Consider the following 23,232-nt stretch of genomic DNA (forward strand, 5'->3'; position numbering starts at 1 on the left):
AGACATAGAATTTAGCAAAACATACTCTACAACACACTGTTATTTAAATGTTATGATGTACAAACGAAATTTAAATAAGAAAAGTGGTGGTTGTATCGAATGTTACGATTTTCCTATAGATAGAATGCGCTTGGTCAAGGAGTTCACAACATTGCCATCCGGAAGTATAACGGACGAACACACAAACTCTGTGTAACCATGAACTTTTATAGTCTGGTTAATACAGTTTAGTGAGAACAACTCACAAACGCGGATGGCAAAAAACAATAACAAAGGCCTGAGTGACGTCATCTGCATACTATCTATAATTGGTAAGAAGAGGGTTAAAGCACTCAATATAAAATTGGTACAGATAAGAAGTTTGTTTTTAAGGGTTTTACGGCGTTTGCAACACATTAAGGGGCGGTTTGGGTCTTTTCTAAAAAAAATTTAATTACCTATATTGGGCGGTTTTAATCATTCTGTATCATCAATATAGGTTAAAAAAACAACATTTATGGTGAAAAATTTTAATTATCTGTGTTGATACCCATTTTGCGATCTAATTTGGGGGTCTGACATCAAAAAATATAACAATCTTGTGGCAAACGTTCCACAAAAACTAATGAAGGAATGACCTCCATATTCTTCCCTCTTGTCAACATTGTACCATAGTGTGTCACCATAGAGAGATTTTACGGCTTTAGCTTATGGAATTTTTATTAGATCATTACAAAGTTGAGAATCAAAATGTTATGACAAAATTGATGTAAAAAATTCAGATTTAGGATTATAATTTAAAATTCACAAATCTTATCAAAAATATCTCTCTATGGTGACACAATACATTATCTCTGTCATAACTGTGGAAAATTTCAGACACTTTCATTGAATAGATTCTGAGAAACGTTTGACACAATTTCCCATACCCTTAGAAAAATGACATATTGAGAAAATAGCAAAATGGCTTCCCGTTTTTCACACATTTCTTACTACCTGTACCATTTTCGACTGTGTATTTCGTGCCTTTATAGTCTACTTTAAGAATTTGGACTTCAATTATATTATTTCTAAGATAATAAAATATCATTTTCCACAAAAATCTCAAAATCAAATTTTTGAAGGATTTTCCTAATAATTAGACCCAAACCGCCCATTAAGGTCATATCGGCGAGAGTAAAAAGGAAGAAAATGGATAGTTAAATGGTCTAGAATCACAATTAAAGCATCCAAGGAAAGGCAAGACAAAGGGGAAAGGGAAATTGCTTCAAATGGAGAACAGATGTAGATTCCAACAGCACACTATCAAAGTACTTAATTTGAGATTACCTAAAAGTCTCATGCAGACACTAGCACCGGTCCCAAATAAGAGGAACACACTCAAATGTTTACAAATCATAAATAATATGTAAACAAAATTTAAGACAGTTCATAACAAAGATGATTTACAAGAAAGAAAAATATCACCTCCCAAAACTAACCATACATTTGTTTCCCTCTCAGCCAGAGCCAGGACAAAACCAAGTAATCTCATTCCAAGATAAAGACAAGAGCCTTATGAGCCTTCAGTATCTCTGTCATCGAACTAGGATGCCTCGGCTGTCTCCTCCAGCATGTTGGGAAACAGATACAGGGGGATAGAAGACACAGTATGGACCTCCCCCCCCCCCCCCTGCCCACTCTGGAAGGTCAGGAACCCCACCCAGTTGTCAGTATTATGATTTAAAGCACTCATTATAAAATTGGTCCAGATAGGAATCAGAAGTAGACTCCAAAACAAACTATTAATAATATAGTCCCATCCAGGCACAAACACAGGGCCCCACTAAAAGGAACACGCTTTTGTTTTATGCTGTAATGGATTTTATGGCACCTGCCAGTAAAAAGGAAGAAAATGGGATAGTATATAAATAGAACGAAGTCGACGTCACCAGGTCTTTGTATTGTTTGTTGCCATCCGTATTTATGAGTAATTCTTACTAAAATGCTTTAACAAAACTATATAAACGTTCAAGGCTACACAAAGTTGTTGTTTTTTATGTTGATCCGTTATATTTCTAGATGACAATGTTGTGAGTTTCTTAGCCAAGCGCACAACATCTATAAATGAGTTGTTTTTTTTTAATCGACTCATATTTCGTCACACCTAAGGAGATAGTCCAAATGACGAGACGCATGTGTGTCGATCGGCGGTATTGGACGAAATATGAGTTGATTTTTACTCATTATATATAGATAGTATACGCTTGGCTAAGAAGCTCACAACATTGCCATCCGGAAATACAACCCCTCCTCCAACACTACACCATACCCAGTTTGCATACATGTACAGATGCGCAACCTACATCCGGAAACAACATTGGCGCCAACTGACAAGACACACCAACATTCCTCCCAGACACCTCTAAACGACCTCCCTGATGATTCCAGTTCTGGACGAAACAATGTTGTTGGAGAATGTGGCAAAAAAAAACCCAAAAAACAAACAACCCAAAACGAAATGAGAATAAGATAATATACATATAGTATACACACCAACATCAAAACAATGTAGCTTATGCCTGGAAGAGAAATATACTATAATCAAACACCCTCATGAAGCCACACTCAACACGAAAAGTGAGATGTACGGAACGTGTCCACATCGGCGGAAATTCTTGTTAATTAACTTTAAACCGGAACCACTTCAAGAAACAACAACAGTCAACAAAACAACTCAGTCCTGACGATGGCAAATTAAGCCTGAAACATTAATGTAGACTGTCTCAAACATTGTGGTAAATATTTAAAAAAATAATAATTCGCTCCATTACTACATGTCGAGCACTTTTCGTACCATATTTGTATCAAACACGATTCAATATATATATATATATAACTATACTACTTTTCTTTTGAGCCTTTAGCATCTTTGTCATCGAACTAGGACGCCTCGGCTGCCTCCTCAAGGTCTAACCAACGTGGTCGATCCGACGCAATTGTCTACAGTGCCAGAACACCCTCAATGGAGTTGAGATTCAGTTGCTGATCTTCCATTGAAATTTAACTATCCATCTGACTATTGAACTTTTTTTTAAAGAGCGCAATATCCACTAAACGTGCTCAAAGCGTTTTACAAGGGGTCCCTGTCCAACAGCAACATTTAACATTTGGGACAAGACGCCTGTAAGGCGATATTATAATTTTTTTCGGACAGAGACAACGCTAGTACACCTGGGTACGGTGGAAGAATGTGACTAACCTAAAGATCCTTTTCCAAAGACTCAACTATGCGCCGAGCGAGGCTCGAACCCAGGACCTTCCGATCCGAAAACGAGGCACCAAATACAGGGCTATTTCCCTCCACGCCAATGATTCCGGCCTAGGCCAGAATAAAAACTAGAATTCTGATTCCAAATAGAAAACACACATAGGGTTCTGCCAGCCCGCCGTGGAGAAGGACCACGCTCAAACTCTGTACATAAAAGAGAGATGATTTACAAGAAAAAAATAAAATCAAACTTCCAAAACTACTTCCAATACATCTATGACTCAGGTAAGGACTCCGGACAGGGTCTGGACAAGGCAAAGTAATCTCACTCAAAGTCAAAGACAGAAGACAAAAAAATAGAAAAGGGAAATTTGAGATATAGGAGGAATAGAAGACACAGCAAAGGTGACCTCCGTGTCCACGATAGGTCAAAGGATCCCACCAAAGTCGTTTTTTTTGGTCGGTTTTAAGGGTTTTACGGCGCTTGCAACACATTAAAGTCATATCAGCGCCAACAAAAAGGAAGAAAATTGGACAGTGAAAAGATTCTAGATGTACAATAAAAAGGACTTGATGGAAAAAAAGTAAGACAAAGGGGAGTTGTTCAAACAGGGAACAGATGTCGTTTCCAAGAGCACACCAACAATGTACTTAGTTTGAGGTCACCTAAATGTCTCACCCATACACCAGCATAAGATCCCACTAAGAGGAATACACTCAAATGCTTACATTATGCATTCAAAATAACAAACATAACAATAATTAACAGAGAGATGATTTACAAGGAAAAAATATCATCTCCCAAAACAATAACTATGCATTTGACTGTTTCGCTGCCATCCAACCACTACGGCCAGGGTCAGGGCAAAACCAAGTAATCTCATACAAAGACAGAAACCAAATTGGAAAACAGATATAGAGGGATAGAAGACACAGTAAGTGCCACCTTGCCCACAATGGGAGGTCAGGATCCCCACCAATCCATCAAAGTCCATAGCCACATCCCTACACAGAGATGATAAACAATACAAAATAAAAACCAATCGAAGACTCATATTTGAACGAAACTACATTGAACTTTATTAAATCTTTAAATATACTGGCCCCTGATTATTAAACATCCACAATCAAAGTTATAAAAATCAAATGCTGTTTTATGTTGGCGAGAGGAGAGGAGGAACTGTTTTGTGCGGCTATGTGGTCTAGTGGTATGACACTCGCTTTCGGATCGGAAGGTCCTGGTTTGAGCCTCGCTCGGCGCATAGTTGAGTCCTTGGAAAAGACTCTTTACTCACATTCTCTCACCGTACTCAGGTGTAAAATGAGTACTGGCCGTTAACAGCGTTGCCTTTGTCCGAAAAATTGTAATATCGCCTAACAGGCGTCATGTCTCGTCCTACATGTTAAATGTTGCTGTTGACCAGGGACCCTTGTAAAGCGAATTGAGCACGTTAAGTGGATATTGCGCTATATAAATGCTCATTTATGTGTTTTATCTTTGGAAAAACTCACATTAAAAAATTTGACCAGCGAATTCGTCCTTCAATAATTACCGATCGGCTTAAAAGCAAAAAAAAAAAACAAAACAAAAAAAAAAAAAAACAAAAAAAACTTTCAAACCTGGGTTTGAAAGACACAGGGCTGAGAGTTTTTTTCTTTTTTTTTTTTTTTTTCTCAAAGATGAGGGCCATTTAAATCGATCGATATTTGAAGGTCGTGTTTTCTGGCCAATTTTTTTAAAACGAATTATTTCTAGAGCATGACAGTTATTTATTTGTTTGAAAACAAAATTCATTGTATAAAGGTCTGTATAAAATGGTAAGAGAGCTAATGGTGGGATAAATAAAGGACAATACAATGCTTGTTATCTTATTTATTTATTCATATTTTATTGGAAAAGGGCAGGGGCGGGGGGGGGGGGATGTAAATAACTAGGGCGTTTGTATTGTCCACTAAACGTGCTCAAAGCGCTATACACGGCTCACTAGCCAAAAGTATCACTAACATGTAAGACGAGACACGACTGACTTGCCGAAGGGGTAATAGTACATTTTTTTTTTTACTTCTCTCGACAGAACAGAGACAATGCTGACAACGGCCGGGAACTTTACACCTTTACACCTGAGTAAGGTGAGAGAATGTGAGTAAAAAGCCTTTTCCAAGGACTCAACAGTGCGCCGGTCAGAGCGTGACTCGAATACTGGATCTTCCAATCCGAAAGTTGTACCATAAGACCAGACCATATGTACAGTCGCACAAATACAGTGTTTGTGTGTGTGTATAATATACGCATGTTATATATATATCTATATATATATATATATATATATATATATATATATATATATATATGTATATATATATATATATATGTATATATATATATATATATGTATATATATATATATATGTATATATATATATATATGTATATATATTATATATGTATATATATATATATATATATATATATATTATGTTTTTTTTTTGTTTTTAAGGGTTTTACGGCGCTTGCAACACATTTAGGTTATATCAGCGCCAGTAAAAAGGAAGAAAATGGGATAGTAAAAAGTTCTAGAATTACAATTAAAGCACCCAAGAAAAAGTAAGACAAAGGGGAACTGAGAACAAATAGGGATCAGATGTAGATTCCAAGAGCATACCACCAATGTACTTAGTTTGAAATCACCTACAAGTCTCATCCAGACACAAGCACAAAATCCAACAAAGAGGAACACACTCCAATGCTTACATTATACATTCAAAATAAAACAATAATACATAACAGAGAGATGATTTACAAGGAAAAAAATATCATCTCCCAAAACAATAACTATGCATTTGACTGTTTCCCTCCCAGCTAGGACTCCTGCCAGAGCCAAGACAAAACCAAGTAATCTCATTCCGAGACAAAGACATAAAGCATGTTGGAAAACAGATATAAGGGGATAGAAGACACAGTATGTACCTCCCTGCCCGCTATGGGAGATATATATATATATATATATATATAGATATATATATGGCCTGTAGCACAAATATAGCGTATCATTGTGGCCGGTCAAAGGCCTTGTTTATTTGTTTGTTTGTTTATTTGTTTGCTTGTTTATTTTACTGCTGGAAGTTATAATGGCATGTGTAAGACAATCCAATTCATATCAGTGCCAGTGAAAAGGAGGATGAATGGATTTTCAAAGATAAATTAGACTAAGACATAAATTACATTTCATCAATTTTTTTTTCTTCTTCTCAGGACAGATATTAAACAAGAATAAAAATGTAATATCGATACTATAATACAGATATAACTCACAAAGCTACTGATTGAGGTAATAACAATAGAGCTAATAATAATAATAGTAATAATAATAATAATAACAATAATAATAATGATAATAATAATAATAATAATAATAATAATAATAATAATAATAATAATAATAATAATAATAATAATAATAGTAATAATAATAATAATAATAATAATAATAATAATAATAATAATAACAATAATAATAATGATAATAATAATAATAACAATAATGATAAATAATAATAACAGTAATTGTAGTGGTAGTTGTTTGTAAGGGCATACAATATAAGTGTAAATCGAATAAGAATAATATATATATATATATATATATATATATATTATATATATATATATATATATATATATATATATATATATATATATATATGTATAATAACATTGGAAGAGACAGAGAAACATTTGTTAGAAATGACTCATCGCCTCAATCCAGCACTTAGTTGGAGGAGAATCAGAAACCAAATATTACAGTGTTCTGAGGGAGTGCAAGTCATTAGCTGCCTTTAAAAAGAATCTGAAGACACATCTTTACTGTATTTGGTTTTATTGACGCTATGAGTCCTTGACTTGGCTATGAATTCATTGCATTGCATTTTTTTTTTTCATTCAAAATTGATAATTTATATTGTAAAGTGCCTAGAGCTTGTGTTTTAAACGAGAATGAGCGCTGTATAAATGTGTATTATTATTATTATTATTATTATTATTATTACAGTGAATGTCAAAATGAAAAGGTCTGTGAATCAATTATATATTTGTTTCGTTTGATTTTAAACAAAATATTATTTGATTATCCTAAAATGTTAAATCCCACATTTGCAGACCTGTCTATTTTAAAATTTAAAAATTCGTAATTTTTAGGAGATAAAAATTGTAGACGCAATCGTTAACTTTATAAAATCAACAATTTACACTTGCATGCAAAGATCAAATAAAACGTCAAAACCATTAAAATTAATAGTCAGGCATCAACTTTCATTTTCATTAAATTTTCTTCATGTCCCAGAGATGCTCATAAAGCTATGAAATTGGAGCCAAAATTACGCAATTTTACGAATTTTTCGTAATGGATGACAGGTCTGTATTTGGTGACTTTAAATAAAAATAAATATAAATAATTTAAACTCATAGTTCTTGATAAATACCAATAATACCAACGGAAGATTTCAAATTTAATTAACGAAGATGGATGATGTGGATTTTTCGGGTTTCCCCTTTGTCAATAAAAAGTGATGATTGAAACACTCAAGACGATTGAGACATGAGAGGGCAGCTCTAACAACGCCGTGCTTTCATCTCCCATACATCTGAAATGTTTCATTCACATTTTATTTGGTTATCAAAAAAAAAAGATTTCGACAAAGAGGAATTCCAAAATATCAACGTCGTCCATCTTCGTAAATTAACCCTCTCCTTGTTTTTTTTCTGTTTTTAAGGGTTTTACGGCGCTTGCAACACATTTAGGTTATATCAGCGCCAGTAAAAAGGAAGAAAATGGGATAGTAAAAAGTAATAGAATTACAATGTAAGCACCCAAGAAAAAGTAAGACATAGGGGAACTGGGAACAAATAGGGATCAGATGTAGATTCCAAGAGCATACCACCAGTGTACTTAGTTTGAGATCACCTAAAAGTCTCATCCAGACACAAGCACAGGTCCCAACTAAGAGGAATACACTCAAATGTTTACCAATCATATAATATAATATGTAAACTCAACATAATACAATGCATAACAGAGAGATGATTTACAAGGAAAAAAATATCATCTCCCAAAACTATAACTATACATTCGACTGTTTCCCTCCCAGCCAAAGAGCTCCGGCAAGGATCAGGACAAAACTAAGTAATCTCATTCCAAGACAATGACAGGAAACAATTGGAAAACGGGTTTGGGGGGATAGAAGACACAGAATGTACCTCCCCGCCCACTATGGGAGGTCAGGATCCCCACCCAGAACCCTCTCCTTACCACCCATAGGAAAATCGTCACAATCGTTACGATGCAGCCAACAATTTTCTAATTCTGATTTCATTTTGATATAATTATAGCTATAAAAACTCGACACTGTGTTGCAGCAGAGCTCATTGTTCTGAATAAAATATAGAATATACTCGTTACTTATCTGTTTGAAAAATCTAATTTTTGTGTTGGGTGAGTATGAAGTCTAGGGTAAAATTCTGAAAATAGCTGGTAAGGAGAGAGTTAACCAGAAGCTACAATGACCTTTTATTAACAATTCAAAAAATGTTTATTTCGAGGTTCAAGCATAAAAATTTGCACACTTCTCATTAGACCACGGATTAACTCCAAATTTTCATAACTTAAAAAGCTTAAATTCAATTTTCATCATGTTATACATCCTGTTAAAATACCAAAATGAGGCGATGAGTCACTATTTTTGGAATAAGATCAGTAGTAATAGTAGTATAGTTGTAGTACAATATGGCATTTCAGCATAATTGTAATGATAAACTATGTACTTTATTTATTTTTTTTTCAGCCATTAGTCAATGGAAGACATCAGATACACATAGAGTTGAGCACGACAACAACAAATTCAACGTCAAATTTAGTATTTTGCCATCCCAAGATTGTCATCTTCAGCCTTTATTAAAAGTGAGGGTTAAATTTACCCACATTGGCTTACATTTAAATGATAATCTATCCCTTTTTAATTTATTTGTTTGTTTCTAAGGGTTTTACGGCGCTTGCAAAATATTTAGGTCATATCTGCACCGATAAAAAGGAAGAAAATGGGATAGTAAAAAGTTCTAGAATTACAAATAAAGCACCCAAGAAAAAGACAAAGGGGAACTGGCAACAGATAGGAATCAGATGTAGATTCCAAGAGCATACCACCAATGTACTTAGTTTGAGATCACCTATAAGTCTCATCCAGACACAAGCACAAGATCCAACAAAGAGGAATACACCCAAATGCTGACATTTTACATTCAAAATAACAAATATAAGAATATTTAACAGAGAGATGATTTACAAGGAAAAAAAATCATCTCCCAAAACAATAACTATGCATTTGACTGTTTCCCTCCCAGCCAAGGACTCCAGCCAGGGCCAGGACAAAACCGAGTAATCTTATTCCAAGACAAAGACAGAAAGCAAATCGGAAAACAGCAATAAGGGGATAGAAGACACAGTAAGTGTCATCCTGCCCACTATGGGAGGTCAGGAACCCCACCCCGTTAATTTAATAGGTTTCTACCTATAGAGCAATAAAATTTGATGTTATTCGGGTTTTATTGTCAGTTGCTGTGACTGTTATTCTGCTGTTATCATTAGATGTGCATTTAAATTAAGACAAACTTGTGATAGAAATCAATGATTGACAAAACCCAGGCTTATTGTTAATAAATGACTTAAAAAACTATAAGGTGTTTTCAAATTTATTGTATGTAAGTAAAATAAAACTTGATTTTTCGAAGTTCCAAAATGGCTTCTCCATAAAAAAAAAAAAAAACCCAAAAAATATGTGGAGATTTAGAATCCAAACATGAGATAAACGAATTTACCAACGGTGCTCGCAATTTTTTTTTACATCTATTTAATTGAGTGAATTGCGATGCAACATCTGTGTCATTTTAAATGTGAAACTCATTCTTCCTGAGGGAAATCCATGACTAGAATCACTTATAAAACACCCTCACCTTGGCCACCACAAGTGAATCTTTTAAATCTACTCTTTTGGCTCATTGTCAGTGGAAATAAAGCTTTGTTTTTCGGAGAATACTGGACACCTTCAGCATAATGCTCATCATTGAGATCGGCTGAAATAACATGTCTACAGATGCAGATAAGAAAAATAAAAATAATGATCAATAAGGAAAATACTCATGTAAATCATACGACTAAACCTTTGAAAAAATCGAGGTTGAAAGAACAATTATGAATTTGGAAAAAAAATAATTGTACAAAAATACAATTTACGGTAAAATGTTTGACTGATTCCATTGTCTAGAGAATAATGCGCACATTTAAGGTTGTTTGCTCCATTAATTTAAGTTCATCCATAATTGTAATATAGGAAATGGGAGACAATATGATTATAAGTTTAGGATACCAGTGCAAGACCGAAGGGCTAGAGCTCAAATGGTTGCTGGTTCGGATAAGTAAGTAGTATACTAGTCCCTGTGAGTGACATTCTTGGGATGCCAATGGCTTTAAAGGAAATAAGGAAAATGGGATTGATTCAAGGAGGGAACAGAGCGACAGCACACCACTAAGTAAAAAAAATGTAATAGAATAAACCACAGAAAACATCATTATTTAAACCATAACATCACGATCAGTAAGAAAATATCTTTGAATATATAAAAATTAAAATACAATAATAAAATGAAATTCCAATAATGTTAACTCAATATGTGTATAGAATAAAATCATAAGTTTTGCTTCGTAAAACAATATTATAACAATAATATCACTTCATACAACTGGATAATGTAAAACTGGGGGAAAAAAAATGAGAATGATGGCTTTATAAATTTCACGATATAAATTTTTTGAAAGCTCTCTTTAAATGTTTGTTTTGTTTGTTTTTAAGGGTTTTACGGCGCTTGCAACACATTTAGGTTATATCAGCGCCAGTAAATAGGAAGAAAATGGGATAGTAAAAAGTTCTAGAATTACAATTGAAGCATCCAAGAGAAAGTAAGACATAGGGGAACTGGGAACAAATAGGGATCAGATGTAGATTCCAAGAGCATATCACCAATGTACTTAGTTTGAGATCACCTATAAGTCTCATCCAGACACAAGAACAAAATCCAACAAAGAGGAACACACTCAAATGCTTACATTATACATTAAAAAATAACAAATATACTAATACATAACAGAGAGATGATTTACAAGGAAAAAAATATCATCTCCCAAAACAATAACTATGCATTTGACTGTTTCCCTCCCAGCCAGGACTCCGACCAGGGCCAGGAAAAAAAAACTAAGTAATCTCATTCCAAGACAAAGACAGAAAGCGTGTTGGAAAACAGATATAAGGGGATAGAAGACACAGTGTGTACCTCCCTGCCCGCTATGGGAGGTCAGGATCCCCTCCCAGTCTCTTTAAATGCAATCTACAACGGAAAGAGCATACATCATCAACATTCTTTATGAATACAAAAATAATTCGATATGGATTCTTTAAACTTCTTAGCATGGCGCAATAAAATAGGGAAGGTGGGGAGGAATTAGCAGATTTCACACAAAAAAAAAAACAAAAAAACCTTTAGAGTTTTATGGGATATGACAAATTTTTGTCTGTATTGTTCCCTTATCAGATTGAGAATGAAACTGTTCATAAATCTTTTTAAAGGGGTGCCGGTAATTGCTAATTTGATCACCAATTTGCCACACCATAAAGGGATACGCACAACTGTAATTGTTAATAGTGTTCAAAAGAAAAAAAAAAAAACAGTCAAATTTGGATAACAAATTCTGAATTGGCCTCTGTTGTGAAGAATTCCGACATAAAATCAAATCACCTTTAAAGAAAATTTTCCACAAAAAAAAAAAATAGGGGGAAAATACATAAGTGATCTAATTCTCTCTCGTTAGAGGAAGATATTTTCAATTATCAAAAAAAAAAAAAAAAAAAAAAATCAGCTGTAAGAAAAATTAAAACAAATTGTTTGTTTTGTTTTTGACGGTTTTACGGCGCTTGCAACACATTAAGGTCATATCAGCGCCAGTAAAAAGGAAGAGTCCACCCTGAAAAATAATAATAATAAACTAATAACCAAAATAAAAATATCATTTTCGCACAGCTGTAATAAATGGAAAAAAATGAATAAACTGCCTAAAAACCAGATCATAAAGCAAACATTTTTCATAAATGCATGTACTGATGACATATATTTGTTGAAGAGACAAAAATTTTTTTTAAAAATTAAATACAGTCAAAGCCACTCATTCGGAACAGAACTGTAAACGCAGTAATAAATCCAATTAGACGGTATTCCAATTATTTGATTCTGTGAATGGCAATCATAATTGGAACAACCTATCAAGCTTACTCACAAAGTATTATAGTTGAATGAGCGGTATATATTGTTGTAAATGTAGTAAACAGAGCTTTCTTTTTTGTCTTCCGTTTTTCAGAATATTCAACATTATGAGTGACCATCTAATGACCACTCCCATCATAAATCACGGATATAGGATACTTGTATCACAAAAGACTAAATAATATTATACAATCTTATCCAAGAGGGCATGCCCTTCAAAAGTAAAATACTATTTACGTCATTAACTGTGCTCTCCTTATTAATTGTTCACAGTTATGACTTAGTAGAGAAATCAATTGCCAACCTAAAAAAACAGCATTACCATTGCATCTAGGAAAGACATTTTTGTTAAAGTCTGATTAGGAAAAAAGGGCAAACTTTTTTCGGATAAAGCTCTGAACTCGTTTGAATTAACTGGCATGCGTTTCAATCAACTGTAGAAATTATAAAGAAAATATTCTGTCGCATACAGTTCATTCCAATTAAGCAGCTATTCCGATTAGGCAGAGTTCCAATTATCATCTTCGACTGTAAATGCAAAAACAAGCTGAAGATGCAACCCGTTTTTCTAAATAATGGCTGTTTATTTTTGGGAGTTTTCCTTTCATTTTCTTTTTGGCCGTTTGCAAAATGCCCTGCTTGGTATTAATAAAACGGAATATTTCTGTGAATACATCATATACATGTATTATATAACATTAATGCTGTTGAATACAAATTGAAAAAAAATAAAAAATTCCCAATTCAATCAACAGGAAGAGCAAAATCTTGAAAAAAAAATTTTTTAAACCACAGACAAAAAAAAAAAAATATGATAATTTGAAGTAAAAGTTTGTTTTTTTTTTTTTTTAATTCTGAGGTTTAAGAATTTTAAACAAGTTGAGGGTAATTTACGTTCATCTTTTAATAAATGAAGTTGAAACTTTTTAGCCAACCTGAGCAAAAATATATTTTATTATTGTACATTATCGTAGATGCCGAAACTTGAAAAAAAAAAAAAATTATATAAGTGGATTTAGCATTGCAGTGAATAAAAACAGATACCGAATACTTCACATGATCATCGCATTTCTCATTGTTGTTATTGTTTCAATTTTTCTTCTTCTGACAAATTCTATATGGAGTAAACAATTCATAAATAAATATCATTCCAAAACAATGGTACTTGGAAGACTCGGAGAGAAATTTATATTCAAATTCATGTCAAATTCGCACCCTTTTCGATGACAAAAATAAAAGAAGAAAAAATTTGGATTGTCTTAAAATTTGAGACAAGCAGAAGGTTAAATATATATAATAATAATAAAAATACAGTGAAAAATATAAAATAAGACGACATTTCATTAGACATAATTTATAAATTATAAGATCCAAACAATTTTAGATGTCAATTCTCGTGTCAACTTTGACCATAACGAAACAAATTCCATTACAAACAACACCATCCAACTTTACAAAGAGAAGTCTCAACATTTTGTCCAATACATCATATGAAGAGAAGAAAAAAAACCCCCAAACATTATGTCGAATAGTTTCATCAAAAAGACTTCATTTTGAAGACATCTTAATTCAGAGCTCAAATCGATGAATACGTAGAATTCTAAACAATTAATAAATCGCTGCAAAAACTCCTAGGAAATTGTCAATGACATTTGATTTTAAAGCTTCTATAACTATAAGCAATTTGCAAGCTACCACTCATTCTCATACAATAATATTTTTGATAACAGCAATAATAGTGTACAAAAATGTTTTTTTAAATGCTGAAGGTTTAACAAGCTACCTGAAAAAAAAAAAAAAAAAATAAGAAAAGAAAGACAGAATGCTTTAAGGTGGCTATCAATTTTCAAGACAACCATTAAAAAAAAATAAAAAAATTTTGAGCCTAAATTTCTTAAATGGCATAATGGCCGTTTAGTTTTTTTCTTTAAAGAGGATCTTATACATTTATTGATCCAAAGAGACAACTAAGAAATGACATAACAAATCTTTATATCCCCCCCCCCCCTCCTCCTCCTTTTTTCTAAAATATCCAAATTTGAGGAAAACAAAAATCTGTATCAAGCACAAAATGAATTATTCCCATCCATAGCGTATGGACAAAATGAATTGTTGGTCTGAAATATTTTTGTATACATTTTATGCAGTTGGAGCAGGTCTCGAATCAATTTCTGAATGAAAATCAACAAGTTTCCTCGTGTCTTGATATTAAAAGAGCCGAATCTGTAAATCTAAAAAATTACAAATTTGAGAAACTTTTGACTCCAAAACTGCATTATTGTACAACCAGTGTCTCTGTCTGCCAAAGAAGATATCTAGGCAGTTTCCTGCTCCACGAAGAGAGTGTACGGACTAGTCCATACAGTGATGCGACTTCTCATATTCTGGATGATAGCAGCTGCATGGCTAGCTTCCATTGCGCTGAACAGCATCACCATGAACGTCATGCAGCATCCAGCAATGGCTGTGTAAAAACCACATCCGAACCAGGCCACATCCGCTGAGACATCTTCCATGTGGAAAAATTTCTTGTAAGATGTTCCAAACACAGTAACAGAGTAAATCCCACATGCCACTAAAAGAAACACAAAAAAAACAACAAATGAAGTTACAGATAAACATGTTTTTGGCTGCGGAAATGTGGTCTAGTGGTAAAACCCTCGCCTTTGGATCAGAAGGTCCTGGGTTTGAGTACTGCTCTGAGCGGTGTATAGTTGAGTCCCTGGAAAAGGATCTTTATTCACATTCTCTCACCATACTTTGTGTAACATGAGTATCTGGCCATAGACAACATTGACTCTGTTGAAAAAAAAATATGTAAATCTGCATACAGGCCTGTAAATGGTTGGTGAAATAAACTGTCGGAACTTTCAGCGTGGCTCAGCGATACGGTCTTTGCTTCGTACCCGAAAGGTACCTTGAGCAAGTCACCTCACCCTAGCTCAATTTACGGTGCTGCACTGCAGCTGACGCCTGGGTTGTTCCAGTCTTCCCTTCGAATAGACCCCAGGGAAAAAGTTCCCCTATAGGATGAATAAATGGATATTATTGATTTTTTATTTATTTAACACGCGAAAACAACACAGATATGAGACGTCAATTGACTAGTTAGTCAAATAATGTCAGTTTCCCTAACTCATTTATAATATAACAAGCAGGTCCATATTTTATAGTATGAAAAAAAAATTAATAAATTACCAATTATTTGAGAGAGTACACACATTTCTGGTCCTAGGTCTGAGTTAGTTGAAAAATGGAAGGAAGAGAACAATACTGTTTTGAAGGATGCTCTCGATCTAGTGCTTGACACGAGACACTGATGTATCTTCGCTCCTGTTTGTGTTTTATTTCTTTCATTTATTTGGATTAATTCTTATAAAAGAAGAAGAAGAAGAAGAAGAAGAAGAAGAAGAAGAAGAAGAAGAAGAAGAAGAAGAAGAAGAAGAAGAAGAAGAAGAAGAAGAAGAAGAAGAAGAAGAAGAAGAAGAAGAAGAAGAAGATGTAGAAGAAGAAAAAGAAGAAGAGCAGAAGAAGAGGAGGAGGTGGTGCAGTTGTGCGTGAAAGAGAAAAAGGAGACAAATTTAAGCAATCACAGTCGTGAGGAAAGAAATCTTCCCATGAGAGCAGTCAATTACCTTTTGAAAAAAAAATATCTATTTCGCATTATTTTTTTCCAGATGTCATTCAAACTGAAACAAAGAAAACGAGGGGAGAAAAATTCTCAACCTGAGAAATGCATGTGTGTCTGTACCAAAATAGAGAGAAACGGCCTGGTCTGACACACGCTGTGCATGCTTGTAGATTACTGACTACAAATGTGTCCAATGACTAGCCACAAGGCAAGACACTGTCACTCCTCTCTCTCATCTGTGCCACAGTAGGCAGTAGGCAGTGAACACATCCACGTCTTGCGGAGTATAGGTGGAATGATAATATACCTAGCTGACCATGTATTTTGTTTTGTCTTCGACCCAACAAATAAAAATTTTCTTTTCTTTTTTTTAAAGTCGGTGGATGTTCGGAATAGAATAAAAACTGATTTCTTTCGAGACACTGAGACACGAAATAAAATTCTTCTATTTTATTTTCTGTTGGTTCTGTTTATTGTCATAACGAATTTTATTTTTATTATTTATTTTATTTTTGTTTCTAAATGTCAGCACTTAACAGAATACATCGAGCAAAATCGCACTGTCGGAAATCCGACAATTGACGGAAGATTTACAGGCCTGTGCATAACAGGCAAAATGTCTCGTCCTACATGCCAAGTGTTTCTGTTAGTTAGGGATCCCTTGTAAAGCTCTTTGAGCTTGTTTAGACGATATTGCGTTACATATGGGAGAGTACCTTGTAATCAGTTTTCATTCAATCTAAAAGGTAGTAAGCGATTGTTTCTGTCTCATTTAACACAACAGAAACAAAGGATAAACCGTGGCTTATGAGCCTTACTATGGCTCTAAAGGACAAAACTACAACTTCAATGTTAAACATTATAGTTTAATAATTGGTTGTCAAAATATGTTAAGTGATTGAAATGGCATCATCTCCACTTCATGTTGCATGTGAGATAAGCCTGAATAGGGCAAAAACTTTGAAACTTTGAGAAAAAAATCACATGTTCAATAGGATTCAAACCCAGAACATTCCAGTCAAAAAGATAGTGACCTATCTCTATGTAATCAACCTTCTGAATTCACATGCTAAAAAGGGACTGAAATGTTCTGAAAATTTGATGATCTTTGGAATGATGATATAACAAAAGAGCTCAAATGATGTACCAATTTTAAAGACAAATGTTTCAAAATACCTCATAATATATAAATTTTAAATTGACTGAAACCCAGCTTCATAAATCCTAACCTGGCATTTTTTCCTTTCAAAAGACTATATTTTTTGTAAAAGAAAGAAAAACATGCAACTTGCAAAAGACTTGAAATCAGGTTAAATAGAATATATCATGTTTAACATTTCTGTGAAGCTATTAAAGAAGAAAAAGAGAAGTAAATGAACTTTTATCTGATAGGTAGTTAGTTACCCTTGAGCCTCGACTTACATGTGATAAAGTTGAATGCAGTGACAATCTTAAAGCTTCCCTTGGATTCAAAGAACCTGAATGTGTACAAAATGTACAGGGTTGTCGAGATGAGCGATCCAATGCAGTGTAGCAGGTAAAGAGACTGGACTGACTTGAACCAAGCTGAAAGTAAAAACAAACAAAGAATGAGTAATAATAATACCATATAATATGCCAATTGTCCCAAAACAAGACTGTATTACCATGGTGAATTTGGACGTATAAAATTCAATTTGACGCGGGGGACCATATTTATAGGGCTAAAATGGGAAATCATCATAAAATAAGTCCTAAAGATGGGTAAGAGCTTGATTGGTTAAGTGCTCTACAAAAACAAAAGTTGTTATTTCCAATCTCTTTTACCACCCTGGAGTGATCATTTAGCTAGAGGCATTTTAGAAATGATGGAAAGTTTTTGGGAAAGACTTAAACCAAAGGATTGCAAACATTTTGTTATTTTTCGACAAAAAATTATTTTTCCAAACATTATTTGAACATTTTAAAACAATTGATTTATGATGACCTACAGATCCATAAGTACCAAGAAGATAAATTTGTTTCTTGTTTCTATAAAGTTTTAAACAGGGCTTCAGAAAACAATGTCTCAATGTATCAATACTGCCAAATACTTTCTGTAGATTGACTGTTGCCTAACAGCAGCACTTAAAATGTGAAAAAAAAAGGCATCAATCCGGATGATCAGCCAGCGGGGAGAAAATTTCTTTCTATTCCCAAACCTGCCTTTACTCAGACCGGACATATCGCTACAAATTGCCAGCTTAAAATTGTATAAAATGATCTTTTCCTTCTATCTATCATGTTATTGCTATTGCTTCTACTTCTTCAGGCATAATATGGGGACTCATGCTCACAGTAGAGGTTTCTTTATCCAAGCATCCGAACAAAGATTTTTTATGTATACTGCCCAATGTTCCAAAATTTCATTATTGTCAATAAGTATACCGTTTGAGTCTTTAACTAAATTTTTTGTCATGACTGGTCGTTTTTCACTTAGATCTTGTATTGACTGGTTGAATTGTTTGGTGTTAGATTGTTTTAGTCTTTCAATTCTGTGACATTCATGTTCAATATAATCTTCCTTTGCTCTCTTACACTCAAGTTTTATACTCTTATTAGTTTCTTTATATTCAATGCTGTTGCGTTCTAGTTTTCTTAATTCACCCATTAATTTTAAGATCATGTCATTCATCCATTTTTGTTTTGGTTCGTGCTTTTTCAAAGATGGAATAGATTTACTTGCAGATTCTGTGATGCAGTTCGATATTTGGTTCCAGTACTCATCTATGTTTATATCTGAGGTCAAGTTTTCACTTTTTATCTCTCACGCATTCTTTGGAATCATTTTTTATTTGATCCTTAATTCTCAAGAGATCTAATTGCAGTTTTGGTTCCACTTTCTTTTTCTTTATTTCTTTCAGTTTTATTTTTAGCATGGCCTTGGCAGGTCAGTGGTCACTATTACAATTTGCGCTTGGAATAGTCGTTGTGTTCCGTACGATATTTCTGAATCGATGTTGGACCAGAATAAAGTCTATCTAATTTTTATCTGGCCATATCAATGTCCACTTCTTTTAATCATGGTCTTTTAACCCTGTATTGACAATGGTAAGGTTTTCCATCTGTACCAGTTGACAAGTCTTTCCCCTCTTTCCTTTTTGGTACCTAGCCCATGGGGGTCAAAGATATTTTCAACTCTCTCGTTACCAACCTTTGCATTGAAATCACCAATTATCAACCGAATTTCATTGGATTCACATTTGTTTTAATGCCTGCTCTAAATCTTGATAGAATGTGTGAATTGTGTTTTCATCACTGTCTGATGTTGGGGCATATATTTGAATAATATTAACGTTAAACGGGTTTCCTTTCAATAAATAATCATAAGGCATTTGGTTGGTTCGAACTTGTTTTATTTACAACTTGTTAATTTCATTCAAACCTCACAATGATGAACATCTAAAGAATAAAGAAAAATAAAGATATTACATACATGATAAATAATTCCTCCCCCCCCCCCCAGTCTTTAAGGGGGAATGACAATGATGTCGTTAAAGGCTTATGGTAGAGATAAAATAAAATAAAGGGAGTTAAAGTTATTTTAACTGGAAGGAAAAATGAGGACAGATGAAATATCCAACAAGTTAATAATGTGTGAAAAGGAATTTAGACAACTAAAAATCAAAATCAACATCAACAGATCTTGCTGTAGTCTTTAACTTAAAGTGGAAAAGTAATTAAAAGTTTTTGATGGACAACTGAAGGATGTGGAGTGGGATTAAAAAGAGGGATATTGATTGCACATTCTGTACATACACTTCATACATATTCCTATAAGGACATTATGATGGACATCTTTCGCAATTTACCACGAATATGACACAATCTGCGTTTGCGATGTGCATGACAACAAACTTCAACTGTATGAAATTGATAGTTCCAGACAAAGCAAGCCGGAAAAACAAATGAAATAAAACTGATATTCGTGATTCAGAAAAAAGACAATAATATATTATGAGAAGGATTCAGTGTAATATTTTACACACAGGTTTCAAAATGAATTCATTCATGAAGGATTCCTGGGCATGTGTCAAACTTATTTTATGTTTATTTCTTGTACTTGGAAATATCGAATGGACTCGAGGAAAGGATGTCCATCATAAATAACCATAAAAGGCATTTGGTTGGTTCGAACTTGTTTTATTTACAACTTGTTAGTTTCATTCAAACCTCACAATGATGGACATCTATAATAATCCTCTATTCAACTTTACTAAAATAACTCTTTCTGAGATTGCAATATGATCTAAATAGCACTTTAATGTTCATTTGTCTGGGTGGGTCTTTTGTAAGACTTTTATTTATTCAAATTGTCCATTCTTAGTAGCATTTTAAAAGCTGTAGACCAGAACAAACCTTAATTGATTGGTGGAAGTTTTAAATAAAATATCCTAATATGACCATCATTGTTATGGTTCTCCGCCACCAATCTCGTTGAAGTATTGAAAGGTAGTGCAGAGCAGTCCTATCTTTTGGGTTTTTTTTTTTCTATTAGGGTTAGCTCGGGTTCCCAGGGTTTAATTAATTAAAAAATACGCTGTGATTATCCCCAGATATCTGTCTGGGAATAATGAAAATTCGTTATCCCCAGACACCTGTCTGGGGATAGGATGGATGAGACATTTTACCCTTGGAACGTTCTCTAAAAAGAAGACGGAATTTTTTTTTTTTTTTAAAGTGGCGGAACCAGGATTCGAACCCACAACGTCGAGTCTGGTAAAACTTCCACGGCAGACGACTAAACCATTCGGCCATGACACCCACTTCGTAGTCGACACATATTGTGTAGGTATATGTAGTAACAACTGATTTAATGTTGGTTAATTTTATGTTTTAATAGATATTTTATTAACTATCCTTATTTCTATGTGCATTCGGAAACATTCCATATTCTGGACTGTGGATAATTGTTTAAAAGAGCGGAGTTTCAAATATGTGTCTGGGGATAACGAATTTTCAGGGAGACCTTCCATAAGCTACTACATCCCAAGTATTCTTGTTCTAGTAGGGGGTTTGGGAGGAAGGAAACTTTTTTTTTTTTAAAGTCTCCCCCCCTCCCAAACCCCCTACACCAGAACTTCTAGTAGGGGGTTTGGGAGGGGGGAGACTTTAAAAAAGAAAGTTTCCCCCCTCCAAATCCCCATCTGGAACAAGAATACTTGGGATGTAGTAGCTTATGGAAGGTCTCCCAATTTTCATTATCCCCAGACAGGTGTCTGGGGATAATGAGAGCCTTAAAAATAAGACTAGAGAGATATAACATGATATAATATAATTACAATGTATCAATAAGAAAAAGTCATCCATCTTTTATATATTATTTCGACAATTTTCCGTAAATTGAACATTTATACAAGTAAGTTGTAATTTAAAACTACTGGGGTTCAGAGTCAGAGGGTGTTCTGACTGGAATTTGAAACGTAAATTTGACACACTTTCCCACTTACCACACTGTACTTGTACTGTACTATCTACCTCTACACTAACACCTTACTCTCGACTCTTCTAATTTCAATGACATGCCCCTTAAAAAGTCATTTAATAAAAAAGGGGAACTTCAAACCATCTGTGATATTTAATTATTTTGCTCTTACTAGAAATAGGTCTACTCTTACCTATATAACTTGAGCTAATCAAGTCGTGTAGTTGTTCCATATCACCACAGTATGAGGAGGTCTGTACGTCACAGTGCCTCATCAGACCTACATCGTTCTTGAAGAATGGAGATCGAATTTTGAGCCATTGAGAACTGGCGATTGAAACACCAATTAAAACAAGACTTAATATAGAGGTTACAAAACCAAGAATTAAACAGGCAGATGTCGCCATTTTCACACCACTATACTTATGTTGTTGTAATGTATCTGAAAAGCAAAAAGAAAACAGGACGGTGCAGGAGAAATAAAAATAAATAAAACTACGTCACTGGGGGATCATTATACCAGTTGTAAACTCTAAATATCGCAAAACTATTTTTAATATTATTTACATATTTTTCTCTCCTTTTGGGCTAAATAAAAAGCATTCTACTTGGAATGACAATGGTATTAAAATTAATATCCACATTTGATTTTATTCGAGCTAATGGAGAATAACTGTATCATTTTGAATTATTTTTTGTTGGAAATTGAATAATAATAAGAGTCAACCACCATTTGATGTCCTTTTTGGGAATTTCTGTTTACTTTTTATCATTATTTTATTTTCACCCCAATTTTATAAACTGGCGATCGATTATTTTGAGTCTGTAATATGCTTATATCGTCGCAGTTGTTTTAGAACTTTTTAGATAAATGTTAAATCTGGTAAACGTTATCCAATAACAAAACTGACATTTCCAGCTGACATTACGCACACTGGAGTTAAAAATAGAAACGTGTAGGCGTAAGTCATTGCCGTGTGTAAAGTTGTTGCCTAAAAATCGTTGCCATTATAATGTGTGTGGAAACTTGGTGATCTTCAATTTAATTATTTGTTAAATTAAAAACAAAAGAAAGTAAATGTGACGTTTAAAGTCAAAACAGTATGTATTATGTCTGGGTGAATCAAATGTTGTTTTTTAAAGGGAAGACATTCCAAATAAATGTGTCCGCCACTTACATTACCGCAGACAGTAAATATTAGGTTCAAGACAGATAGGATAACGTAGTTTCTCACCTTGAAATAAATTTTATTTATCAAAAGAAGGAAATTAACGGCCAATATTGGTAATTGAAATGGATCTTAATGTTGAAATTATGGCTACAATGTGAAATGATCTTTTTTTTTTTTTTTTTTTATTTATTTATTCATTTATTTGTCTTTTTGGTCACTCTGAGAAACATTGACTATAGCCGAGGTGAACAGACAGTATGTAAGAGCTCCGTGACTATAGCTGAACATGCACTTATTTGCATATGTACACGTCGACTATAGCCTATCCATTCTCATCAATAAAACTTATAAACATTATCCAATTTTGATTATTGCTGCTATGTGTTTAAGTAAAATACT

At 33.8% G+C, this 23,232-nt stretch overlaps 1 protein-coding gene across 1 annotated transcript; it reads right to left on the reverse strand.

The window, feature by feature from the left end:
* Positions 1-13,194: 13,194 nt before the first annotated feature.
* Positions 13,195-22,195, reverse strand: LOC144956291 (uncharacterized). The gene is made up of 3 exons (XM_078886771.1): positions 21,855-22,195; positions 17,641-17,784; positions 13,195-15,162 (listed from the first exon to the last, which is right to left on the reverse strand). Exons 1-3 carry the CDS (start codon positions 22,066-22,068, stop codon positions 14,903-14,905), a joined length of 618 nt encoding a protein of 205 aa, XP_078742897.1. The 5' UTR covers positions 22,069-22,195; the 3' UTR covers positions 13,195-14,902.
* Positions 22,196-23,232: the final 1,037 nt, after the last annotated feature.

This window comes from Berghia stephanieae, chromosome 11, assembly GCF_034508935.2.
Source record: "Berghia stephanieae isolate SIO BIC M18660-M18661 chromosome 11, UCSD_Bste_1.3, whole genome shotgun sequence".
Classification (NCBI taxonomy): domain Eukaryota; kingdom Metazoa; phylum Mollusca; class Gastropoda; order Nudibranchia; family Aeolidiidae; genus Berghia; species Berghia stephanieae.